This window comes from Moschus berezovskii, chromosome 20 (assembly GCF_049115385.1).
Source record: "Moschus berezovskii isolate FMDL1 chromosome 20, NW_MosBer_1.0, whole genome shotgun sequence".
Classification (NCBI taxonomy): Eukaryota; Metazoa; Chordata; class Mammalia; order Artiodactyla; family Moschidae; genus Moschus; species Moschus berezovskii.
Genome location: NC_142479.1, coordinates 53,970,446 through 53,982,904, shown reverse-complemented (window position 1 = coordinate 53,982,904; position 12,459 = coordinate 53,970,446). Strand labels below are relative to the sequence as shown.

Genomic DNA, 12,459 nt, shown 5'->3' with positions numbered 1-12,459 from the left:
GTTTTGGGTAATGGCTTCCTTTAAAACAATCTGATCAAAAAAAAAAATAAAAGAATCTGATCAAAGCTATGAAGAAAATGCACTCATGCACATTATACACAAACTCTCAGGGTTTGGTTTCTCAGCTGCTGGTAATCCTTGGTCACTCCTTTTTCAACCATCTTAACTAAAATACTCTTGATTTGCCCTCAAGTTTAGCTCTGATGATGTCTCTCTTCTGCTCAAAGTTCCTCAATTGTTGTTGCTCAGTCACTCAGTCACGTCCAGCTCTTTGCGATCCCATCTGCAGCGTGCCAGACTTCTCTGTCCTTCACCGTCTTCTGGAGCTTGCTCAAACTCATGTCCATTGAGTCAGTGATGCCATCCAACCATCTCATCCTCTGTGGCCCTCTTCTCCTCCTGCCTTCAATCTTTCCTAGCATCAGGGTCTTTTCCCATGAGTTGGCTCTTAACATCAGGTGATCAAAGTGTTGGAGCTTCAGCTTCAGCATCAGTCCTTCCAATGAATAGTCAGGGTTGATTTCCTTTAGGATTGACTGGTAAGATCTCCTTGCAGTCCAAGGGACTCTCAAGAGTGTTCTCCAGCACCACAGTTCGAAAGCATCTATTCGTTGGCACTCAGCCTTCGTTATGGTTCAACTCTCACATCCGTACACGACTACTGGAAAAACCATACCTTTGACTATATGGACCTCTGTCAGCAAAGTGGTTTCTGCTTTTTAATATGCTGCCTAGGTTTCTCATAGCTTTTCTTCCAAGGAGCAAGCATCTTTTAATTTCATGGCTGCAGTCACCATCTGCATTTTGGATGCCCAAGAAAATAAAGTCTGTTGCTGTCTCCATTTCTTTCCTCATCTGTTTGCCATGAAGTGATGGGACCAGATGCCATCATCTTAGTTTTTTGAATGTTGAGTTTTAAGCCAGCTTTTTCACTCTCCTCTTTCACCCTCATCAAGAGACTCTTTAGTTCTTTGCTTTCTGCCATAAGAGTGGTGTCATCTGCATATCTAAGGTTATTGATATTTCTCTTGGCAATCTTGATTCTAGCTTGTGCTTCATCCAGTCTGGCATTTCACATGATGTATTCTGCATATAAGTTAAATAAGTAGAGTGACAATATGAAGCCTTGACGTACTCCTTTCCCAATTTGAACCAGTCCATTGTGCTTCTTCTAACCTGCATACATGTTTCTCAGGTTCCTCAATAGCTAGCTTCCCATTAGCCACAGCAGTTTCAAGTGGAGTTTGTGGCTCTCCCAATAGGAATTGGCTGATGCTGGTTAAAAAGGCCAGTCCTTGGGCCCCCTTATCAGAGCTTCTGGATCAGAATCTCTCGACCTAAAGGCAGGGCCATTTCCTGGAGTTTGCAGGCTTCTGTAACATCCTCAGAGGCTCCATCACACCTCATACCAAATGAATATAAAGGTACCCACAGGCCAAACAGACATACATTTTCTGTAACTTTTTGTTCATATTAAAAAAAATATTTTTGTAACTTTTGAGGTGGAAGTATTTCTGTAACATTTTAAAAAAGATGTTTATAAATTTTACAATCTGCCTGGTGCCTGCTTGCTCAGCCTGTCCAACTCTTTGCAATCCCATGGACCATAGCCTGCCAGGCTCCTCTGTCCCTGGAATTTTTCAGGCAAGAACACTGAAGTGCGTTGCCATTTCCTTCTCCAGGGGATCTTCCTAATTCAGGGATTGAACCTGTCTCCTGCATCTCCTAACCGCAAGGCGGGTTCTTTACCACTGGTGCCATGTGGACTCCCTTAAAAATGATTCGTTCATTAGAACCTTTATTTTGCTTCCATGCATGCTAAATCGTTTGTCGTGTCCTACTCTGTGACCCTATGGACTGTGGCCGGCCAGTCTCCTCTGCCCATGGGATTCTCCAGGCAAGGATACTGGAGTGGGTTGCTGTGTCCTCCTCCAGGGGGATCTTCCTGACCCAGGGATTGAGCCCTCACCTCTTACATCTACCTGCATTGGCAGGCATATTCTTTACCATGAGCACCACCTGGGAAGTCCACAAAGGAATTACATTGTAGGTACTGACGATATTACCTTTTGTAGTGTTAAACAGTTAGATTTCGCAGTTTTTGAGTCAAGTTTAGGAGATAATACATTTCCCTTCAAGTTCTTAGACCTTTTTTTAGGCCCTTGAAAAGTAGTTGGGACCTGGGCACTGTTTAGTTAATACCCAATACAGCCAAACTGTCCTGGGAGGGGTTTAGAATCTGAATTTTCAATAGGTTCTCCCCAGAACAGTGCATTTTATCAATCTAAATTGGAGCTAAGAGAAGAAACTGCCAAAGTCTCAGGTTATGAGCTAATTTTGAAATAATGTCTTATCTCCTTAAAAGCTAAAAATTAGTCAGGGAGCTCTTAATTTCAAAGTAATACTGAACAGTCAATAGTAAAGTGTTGTTTCTGTTGTTTCCTTTTAAAAAAAACTATTGGAGTATAGCTGATTGACAATGTTGTGCCAGTTTCAGGTATAGAGCACAGTGATTCAGTTACACATATACATATATTCAACCTTTTTCAGATTCTTTTCCTATATAGATTGAAAAATTTAATCCCTTTTAAAAAAACTTTTATTGTAGTTGATTTACAATGTGTAATTTTCAGGTGTACAGTATAGTGGTTCAGTTATACATATTCTTTTTTCAGATTAATAGTAAAGTTTTTGACCCTGATGCCACAAGGAGGAACCAGCCAGGTTGGTAAACAAGGAAGGTCAATTTGAGAACCTTCTGGTACGATGTTTGTTCTGGAATATACTGGGTTTCTTTGACCTATTTATAGATTAAAAATACAGCAGGCTTTCATTCTAGCTGACCAGTCTGCATTTTGTCTTTGTCCCTGTTTCAGAGGGTAGGCACTGGGGGCTGATGCCTGGGAGTTGGCAGGAGCCAGGAGAGAGGGGAAAGAGCAGGCAGAGAAGTAACCAGGGGTGGGAGAGAGGAACCAAGGAGCAGAGCTTGGAGACTTTTTGCCCATAAACTTCATTAACCATCTTGTTAATCACTCACTTTTGGGGCTGGGCCACCCAGCATGCAGGATCTTAGTTCCCTGAAAGGGGATCAACTTTAACCACTGAACACCAGCAAGATCCCTGGGAGACATTCTTTACTCTAATTCTTTTGCATATTAGTATCAAAGTCTTGGCTTGTGGCTCAGGCCACTCAGCCTTTACTCCAACCTTCCACCCAGCACTATTCTCCAATTCCCTCTTCCCCACCATGGGACTGAGTCCCCACTGTTAAATGGGTCACTTAGCACCAGCCTGGCATATAGTAAGGAAGTGTTGCATCACTTCTGGCTCTATGCAGGGGCTTTGTTCCAGTTAAATGGTCCTACCGTGGGTTCTCACACACATTGGGTCGTCACCTCTGGGTCTTGACTCCTCTTTGCCTGGAATGCCCTGCTTCACATGACACCTTTATGGAGCCTTCCCGGGTCTGGATGGGAGTGGTGGGAAGATTTCCTAATCCTGAGATGCTGCAGCTCTTTGGCCAAGCCACTGGTGGCCTGGACCTCTGCCATCAGTCACAAGCTGTATGCCAGTCTCACACTCCTATCTGGGGTCTGCATTCGAGCACAGGGTGTCTGCCTGACTAGCCTGAATCAGGAGTCCCATGATTCCTTGCATATACCAAACAGACAACTTCTGTAAAATATTTAGGTCATCTGGTGGAAGAGCAGTGGAGCCCGGGGTCCTAGAAAACATGTTAGCACCTACTAGCCTTGCCAATTTCCACACTTTTCTTAAGCCATCAAATAGATAATTATGCTGTTATCTCATCTCCTGAGATCCACCCAAGTCATGTTCGTTCCAGACACATTCACTGTCATGGTTTCAAGGTGGCCTCTACACCAATTCATCATACATCCAGGATGCTAACAAGATGGTATGGTGACTATGTAGACAAGTGTTGACTTTTTATGACCATTCTAGGCAGGTCTTTTCAGGACACTGACTGAGAGAACAGAACTTTGACCGACTGCTTACACAATGGCTAACAAGGCCGGGTGGGGAGTGTGCTTGGAGGGACAAGCTCACTACTTTTTCTTAACTAAGAGGGTCAGGCCCCAGTTAAGGAGCTGTGGGTCCAGATGTATCCTCTATTGCTGTTTCTGTGGCTCCCCCACATGCACAAGATTGACTAAATATTAAACAGAATCTGCAAATCAAATGTTTCTGAAAACAAGTTTTATTTAAATAAGGGTTTAAATACATTACATAACATTAAAACTGAAGAGGGGGGGAAAAAACCAAAAAACCAGTTTACTTCACAAGGTATTGGGCAGCTGTTGCTAGAAAGTTGCAAGTTCTATACAGCTACGTGATTGATAACATTGGTTTGAAATTTGTTCCCTTGTCAAAAGTTTAACTGATAGACGGTTGGCCTCACATTCTAGTTTGGACATCGATTAGCTAGGACGTGTCTGGTCATGAAGACCTTGGTTGCAAGCCAGATGTCCTGTCACCTCACTGGAGGGTGGCTGCTCTAAGCTCTGCCCACCCAGTCACGTTGGAGACATCAGGGGATCCTACCCTGACTACCGAAGGCACCCTCTAGCAGTACAGCTGCCTCACCCATCCTCCACTCTCCGCTTCATCGAGGACTGTTCAGGTCGTGACATTTTCTCAGGGCAGGGAACTTTGCAGAGGGACTGCGGAGGAGCTTCTGGCCAGACATAGCCATCTGTGATTGCGGGGCTCTGGACTTGGCTGAAACATCACTGTTATTGCTTTGTTTCAGGCTGGACACTGCCAGGCACCTACTGCTTGACCTCTGTTTAAATGAGGGACTTCAAGACTAGACAGCATGGCTCTTTTCAGTTTATTGCATGAAGGAGTTACACTAGTCCAAGTTAAAAGCAGACCCCAAATGGTTACATTATACAAGCTGTGAGGTTTTTAAACTTGTGACAAGGGACAGAAGGGAAATTCTACTCATTGCAAGGAAATCCTCACTTAAGCTTCAATGAGCCAAAAGCACTTAAAACCCATGAACCTTCAGCTGGTCGTCCTTAGCCAGTCCAATCTGCAAAGGAAAAAAGGGCAGTTTTAAGAGGGAGAAGAGTTAAAGCCTCCGTTTCTGATGACAACAATCCTCTTCCTACTTCTACACTTGGCCAAGAAAAGTCCCAGAGCCAAGATGCACTGAACTCAGGGTTGCTGCTGCTGCTGCTAAGTCACTTCAGTCGTGTCCGACTCTGTGTGACCCCATAGACGGAAGCCCACCAGGCTCCCCCGTCCCTGGGATTCTCCAGGCAAGAACACTGGAGTGGGTTGCCATTTCCTTCTCCAATGTGTGAAAGAGAAAAGTGAAAGTGAAGTTGCTCAGTCGTGTCTGACCCTTAGCGACCCCACGGACTGCAGCCTACCAGGCTCCTCCATCCATGGGATTTTCTAGGCAAGAGTACTCAGAGTACTGAGGGTACACTCAGTTTATCATCAGTGGTGTAATAAGATTTTGCCACTTAAGAATAGCCAACCAGACATTAGTGTCTATGTGCACAGCACCCTTAAACTAGATCCAAGATAATAAACTTTTAAGGTGGACAAATCCCTCCTTTAACAGAAATACACTATGATCTTCAAAAACTGTTTGGCTTAGCCTTATAAAACAAACTTATATGTCCCTAAAAGAAACTAAATAGACCAGGCAGATCTGAGATTAGTTAGCCAGGCAAGAGGCACAAATGTACCAACAAAAAGCAGCAGAACTCACCTCTACCAGGAACTGGCATATGTTCTTGCGCTGGTCACCCTGTAGCTGAATTACTTCTCCATATTCTGGATGCTCAATTACAGTACCATTGCAGGCAAATTTCTGCAAGAACACCACAAGTAAAACAAATTAGGCCAACCAACAGTTTGAATGTCAGTAATAACCCTTTTCAGTAATACAACTCAGCAGCTCCATGGAGGCAGGGTAAATACTATTTTTCTAAAATCTCGTAAAAAACCTACCTTTTTAAACGCCTTCACTAGTTTCTTTTTATCGTAATCATCAGCGATCCCTTGGACAGTAGTAAGGGTCTTCCTGCCGTTTCTCTGTTGAATTCTTATATGGATATAATCCTCAGTGCCAGCAGGAAGCAGATCATCACCCTTACTTGCATCAGCAAAGGGGTCTGGGAAGAAAGGTCAAGCTCATTTAGTGATGTTGAGCTCAGATACCACTGCCACCCTTCCACTGGATCTCTTCTGCGTGCAGAAACTGATACTGAAATCGTCAGGGCTTGGTCGGATCAGACATGTTCTTTGTTGGCTCTCTTCTAACAGGTCAGTCCGGGACGGCCAGCTTTCCCAGCCTGGGAGAAAGCCTGGGCTTCCTGCCCCAGGCCCGCCCTCGGAAGCCGATCACGTGTCGGGGGAGCCAGGGCAGGCCGGGGGCGCCCCACCCAGCTGATGCAACCGGCCGGAACCCGAGCTCTAAGGCGGGGCCATACTTCCCGTCCCATTGGCGCGCGCGGGTGTCACTTAGGGCTGGCACCGCCTCTCCCTCCCAGCACCGTGACAACGGCAGTGACGTACCGGACGTGACGCAGGGGTGGCGGGAGGGGCGGGTGTGGCCCGAAGAGGCCCGGGAGCCATTAGTAAATGCGCCACCCGAGACGCTAAGCCCGCCCAAGGGCTGACCTCCCGCCCGCTCCTTCCGGTCGCGCTCAGGGGCCAACCCTAAGGCCCAGGCCGCGGCCCCACAGTCCGCGGGCCAAGACAGTTCCCCTCCGCCCAAGTTTACGAAGACCTACAACGTTTATCAGCTTTCTTGGCCCTGTCTTTCGGCCGGAGCGCCCCGCCGGGGCCTTCCTTCCCTCGGGACTTTCTGGGACTTACCGAAAGAGTGGAGGTTCTGGATAGCGGACATACGATACGATTCCTTTTCCTCGGTGGAAACGGCCTGCGGAAGGCGGCGGCGGGAGAAGGCGGGCAGGGGGGACGGAGCGTCGGGAAGCGAGGGGGCTCAAGGGGGAGGCTGCTGAGTCCTCGGCGGCGGCTCAGTGACTGGGGTGGAGGGGCGGTGCCTGTATTCACTTATATAGCCGCCCCTGTGACGCCAGCGCGCTGCCCTCACGTCCAGGCCCCACCCACGGCGTTTTGCCCCTGCGCCCAGCCGCCGCCGCTTCCAATTGGCCCTCGGGCCCGGACTGGACGGCGCTTGCGCAGGAACTGTGTGCTGCGGGAGGGCGTCCTCTCGACTAGGGGAGAGATGGAAGGGGGAGGGAAAGGTTGGTCTGCCTAAGCGCCTGCGCAGTGCTGGAGGAGGGTGACGGCGGCGCAGACAACTGGCGGAGGTTTCGGTCACGCCTGCGTACTATGATCTGGAGGGTTCTGCCTTCTTGACCCTGTTGCCGGGCGGGTCTTTTCGTGGGGGTAGATTTGGCACTCCTTAGGATTTAGATTCTGACCGTCCCAAACGCGACAAATTCGCACTATGTATGAACCCACCCCATTCCCTACTTTACAGATTTACTCCTTGGCGGATTTAGGGCAGCACGTTAATCAATGTACAGTAGTGTAACGAAAACCTTATTACTTAGATTAATTTATCATTTAGATGAATCTAATCTAAAAATGGATTAATCTACTTTAAGCTTACCATTTAGATTGTCTGAGGAAAGAATGTCCAGATCATTAGCAGGAATTCAAGGGAGAGTAACGTTGGTTCTGGGGGCCAAGAAGAATTCATGCACTTAGAAGGGGGTCCTTGGTGTCATACAAATTGTGTGGGGTTGAGCTTTCCCAGAATTTAGTTGAATTATTGCCTTCAAAACAGTCAACCTGGGACTTCCCTTGTGATCTAATGGTTAAGACTGCACTGCTCCCAATGCAGAGGGCCCGGATTGGATCCTGTCAGAGATCTAAGAGCCCGCATCCCACCGTCCCCAACTCCCTACCCCCCGAGGACCAAAAAAAAAAAAAAACCGAAAACGGTCAACTTTTCTTGCACTTTCAACTTATTAATTGAAATGTTCATAATTGCAGGGGGACATAGCGAGGTTTTAGACTCTAAAGGCCGCCAGAGGTCAGACAGGTAAGATAAAGGAGTGCAGACAGCAAAGTGTGATGTAATGGGGTGTGGTAGGGGCCAGGGGGTGAAAACCAGAGGCTGCAGCCGCCAGGGACCTCTACCCTGTTGTGCTAGATCGTCTTCATGACAACTTGGAAATTCAGATGTTTATATAAAAATCTCTTGATTTCTAAATATTGCCAATAAAATTAATTTTGGGGAAAACACCGTGCAAGCCAAATGTGTGCTAGTCCCAAGGGCTGCCGGTTTCTGTCTCTTGATGCTCGGCTCTGTGGAGTTTAGTGGGGGGGGAAGAGACAATAAATAAGATGACAGATTGTGACAGGTACCAAGAAAGAATAGGGTGACATGAGAGAGTGACAAGGGCTTCAGAAGGCCTCTGAGGAGGTGACATCCCAGTTGATTCTTAGAGGGTGGGAAAGAGTCCACTGCGGGGCAAGATGAGAGTCCAGAACATGGAAAGCCCGGGAGGAGGAAAAGCTGGATGTACTTGATAGGTTTTTTGATTCCATATTTATTAAGTAATCTTTTAAATAATAATTTGGCTTCCTTGATGTCAGGAGTTGGGTTACCATGGCAAGAAGTCATGGGTGTTGCAGCCTCACACCCATCCCAGTCTGAGAAGCTAAGAACACAACCTTCCCCCACTTGGGAACCTCTATACTCAGAGACATGGCTGTGCTTGAAAGGGATTTGGGGAGAGAAAGTGAGAGTCAGAACTGGCCTTCTCAGTGGGCATGTATATTTTGTAATATGAAATTATAAAGTAGCAATGTGGTCCAGCTGATCTTTTCCATCCTTTCTATGTTATAAAGAAGAAACTGTTTCTCTGCTTCCAGTCTATAAAGATAGATTCTGTTTCTTTTTTCCCCAAAAGTTTTAAAGCTTTGCATTTTCACATTTAGGTCTTTAAACCACTTGGAATTTTGTGTGTGTGTGGTGTGAGACAGGGCTCTAATATTTTTCCCTTTGTGGATAGCCAATTGTCCCAGCAACGTGTATTGATTAACACCTGATTTCTCCTGCCTTCTCTATCATCATCGTATTTCCATTTATGCATGGGGTCATTTTTGGACTCTGTTCTGTTTCACTGGTCTATTTATCCCCAAACCACAATCTCTCAGTTATTGGAGTTTTATGAAAAGTCTTCGTGTCCAATAGCACGCACCCCTGTTTTGTTTTTCATCAAGATTATCTTGGCTTTTCTTGGCCCTAGTTCTGCTTTCGCCTCATGGTGTATCACCATGCCCCACGTTCTACAGTGTTCTGTGAAGCACCTGAACTGTCTCAGGGTCTGTACATGTGGTCCCTTCCCGTTTCTTCCCTCTACTTCTCTGTTTGGCGGCTCCCACTCTAGGACTCAGCGGGGAGTTTACTCTGTGCCCCGACTTCCTCTATCTGGCATTAGCCAGTGCGTTTTGCTTGCCTGTTCCTTGAACTGGCTACATAAACTGCTGAGCCCAGTGCAAAATGACAGCGTGAGGCTCTTTGTTCCAGAACGGTTCAGAATTTCAACACAGTGACAGCAAAGCCGAGCACAGGGCTCTCCTGAGTACGGGGCTCTGTGTGATGGCACAGGTGGCATGCCCGGGATCTAGCTCTTCCTGTTCCCTTATTTATGTCCCTGCTAGACCTCGTGTTCAAAAGAGCAGGGTACATGCCTGTCTCCTTTTCTGTGTATGCACAGTAGGTGCCTGCACACAGTGGGTGCTCAGTGATTGTCGAACAAACAGGCATTGTAGGTGTCACTGATCAGGGTTCTTGGCCCTCAGTAAAAATTGATAACAGGCCAGATGAAAAATCCAGGCACGGCTATATTGGGGCCCTGCTGCAGCATGGGAGAGCAAAAACAAGCAACAAGTTCTCTTCTTTGCTCCCTGAGGAGGGGTGAGTTGGTTCTTTATGTGGACAGAGGGTAGCTGCATATCCTGGGTTGGGCCAGACGGGAGGCTTAGGCGGTTTGCCCACTTCTTTGCTGGTGGTGTGTGCAGGGGCCTTGAGCATTACCCTGCTTTTGCTCCCAGCTCTTCAGAAGTGGCAGTTAGGTTTTTGGTCTTTTTGTATCTTGTTGTCCATAATTTGCCCCAATTGTACTTGCCTTCAGTTATGTTATTTTTTACACAGTTATTTTTAGTTCCTTACAGTTTCTTTGTGTTTTGTTTTTTGAGGATACATTTATCCAGGTGCAAGCACTTCAGCAAAGGGTCCCAGGTCCCAGCCTGTCTCATAGGTACTCAGTGATAGGAATGACCGACCCCTGGCTCCAGGCTGTAGCCTCTGCTGCCCTTTTAGAGAGTCCTGGGGTGAAGCATTGACAAAAGTTCTTCTCAGAGGTCCAACCCTGGGCTCCATGGGGAGCTTCTGGATCTGGCCTCCTGGTGCAGGGCAGGGAGGGTGGCCCTAGATAAGCACGTTCCCCAGCTTCTGTTGCAGGGACCTGATGTCCAGAGCACTGTAAACAGTTATTGCCACAAACACACACAAGCTTCGCTCTGGGCAGGCTGCAGTTCAGAGGCCAAGCCTGGGGCAGGTAGGACACCAAGTTCTTGGTTACTACCAGCTTCCGAGGTCCTGCTTGCCTCTCAGGGACTCCATTTTATCCCCCAGAAGGAGGACTCAGGAATTTCTAAGGTCTAAAGTCCATAGCTCTGTGCTCCCTGCTGGGGACATTTCCATGGAGAGGTCTATAAGAGTCCACTGTCCAATGTGGAGATTGCTTCCAGCCCGGAGAGCTTGTGGAGTACTGATGGAGTCAGGATGAATTTGTCTGAAAGTGACATCTGTGTCTGCTGATGATGCTGGCTGATGTATTACCGCGCTCATAGTTTTGAGTCCTGGCAGGACACGGAGCACGGGCTACCTGAATCTGAGTGTCACCTCTGCCTCTTCCTGCCTGGGTGACTGTCTCCCAGCCTCCATTTTTCTTTCCATCTGCCCAGAGGGATGCTCATACCTTTTCTCTTAAATTTTTGAGGGGATTTAAAGAGAATATATGCGACAGGGTAAACATGTTACATTATTAAATCACTAAGTAGATTATGCCAGATTCTCAGCAAAGAAGGGAGAAAGAGCGAGCAAGCTCCTCAGAATGAGGCAGACGTGGGCATCTCTCCAGGGTGAGCTCGGGACATGGCAAGGGCATGGCTGTGTGGGACACCTGGGGACCCTCAGCCTCGATGACGATTCCCCAGGGCTCTGAACTTGGCATGCAAGCAGCAGACTCTCCCAACAGGAAAGGATCACATCTTCTGGGGAAATAGGTGTCTCCATGGTAACCAGGGCAGATGGTTGATCTGGTCCAACAGAGTTCCCGGTAGCTCTGGTGCTAAAGAAAACTCTGACCTAGAGGGAACCCCAGGGATCGCTGGAGGCCCTGTCACACCCAAGGTTGGATTTCTGAGCAGCTGGTGGGGTAACTGGCACAGGATTTAACTTGACTGAAAGTCAAATAAATGCACTCTTTCTTGCTTTCCTTATTTGGGAGCTGCCAGTTATGTATGTACATGTTGGGAATTATGCCCCCTCACCCTTCCTCAGTGAATGAAGTCTGCTGTTCTTGTCACTTGGAAAAGGAGGCAGACCTGGGCTTGCTGTGACTTGACTACCTACATTGCACGGGGTTGTTGTGAGATGTGCGTTTCCTCGATCATCTCTTCAGCCTCCCTGCACCCAGGGTTTGGTACTGGGAAGTGACACGAGGGACCCTTATGGGGTATTGGAAACGATCTTGATCTTGAGACTGGTAGTAAAAATTCCTGGAGCCTAGTATGCTTTCCGTTCCGTTCCGTCGCTCAGTCGTGTTGGACTCTTTGCGACCCCGTGGACTGTAGCCTACCAGGCTTCTCCGTCATGGGATTCTCCAGGCAAGAATACTGGAGTGGGTTACCATTTCCTTCTTCAGAGATCTTCCTGACCCAGGGATTGAACCCGGGTCTCCAGCATTGGAGGCAGACGCTTTAACCTCTGAGCCACCAGGGAAGCCCAAGCTTTACTACCCTCCAACCATCCCGCCCGTGCCCCGCCCCGCCCCAGCCAGGCTGTTTTCTTCTTCTTTTTGGCTGCGCTGGATCTTTTTTTTTAAATTTATTTTTTAAAGTATTTTATTTATTTATTATTTTTGGCTGCGCAGGGTCTTCATTGCTTCGTGCTTGCAGGCTTTCTCTAGTTGCGGTGAGTGGGGTCTGCTGTTCGTTGCGGCGCGGGGACTTCCCACTGTGGTGGCTTCTCATTGCCGGAGCACGGGTTCTAGGCACACGGGCTCAGTAGTTGTGGTGTATAGGCCTAGTTGCCACTAGGCATGTGGGGTCTCAGTTTCCCGACCAGCGATTGAACCAATGTCCCCTACGCTGGAAGGCGGGTTCTTAACCACTGGACCACCAGGGAAGTCCCGCCAGGCTTTCTGCTTG

At 47.7% G+C, this 12,459-nt stretch overlaps 1 protein-coding gene across 1 annotated transcript; it reads right to left on the bottom strand.

The window, feature by feature from the left end:
* Positions 1-4,201: 4,201 nt before the first annotated feature.
* EIF1 (eukaryotic translation initiation factor 1) lies at positions 4,202-7,048 on the bottom strand. The gene is made up of 4 exons (XM_055407843.2): positions 6,859-7,048; positions 5,989-6,152; positions 5,747-5,848; positions 4,202-5,056 (listed from the first exon to the last, which is right to left on the bottom strand). The coding sequence occupies exons 1-4, from the start codon at positions 6,887-6,889 to the stop codon at positions 5,012-5,014; spliced, it is 342 nt and encodes a 113-aa protein (XP_055263818.1). The 5' UTR covers positions 6,890-7,048; the 3' UTR covers positions 4,202-5,011.
* Positions 7,049-12,459: the final 5,411 nt, after the last annotated feature.

Bases quoted from the DNA above. Each gene is read 5' to 3' on its own strand.
- EIF1 (XM_055407843.2), bottom strand. From the start codon at position 6,889: ATGTCCGCTATCCAGAACCTCCACTCTTTCG. The intron at 5,849-5,988 runs GTAGGTTTTTTA...GTGTTCTTGCAG, and splicing joins TAGTGAAGGCGTTTAAAAAG to AAATTTGCCTGCAATGGTAC. The intron at 5,057-5,746 runs GTGAGTTCTGCT...TTTCCTTTGCAG, and splicing joins TATGCCAGTTCCTGGTAGAG to ATTGGACTGGCTAAGGACGA.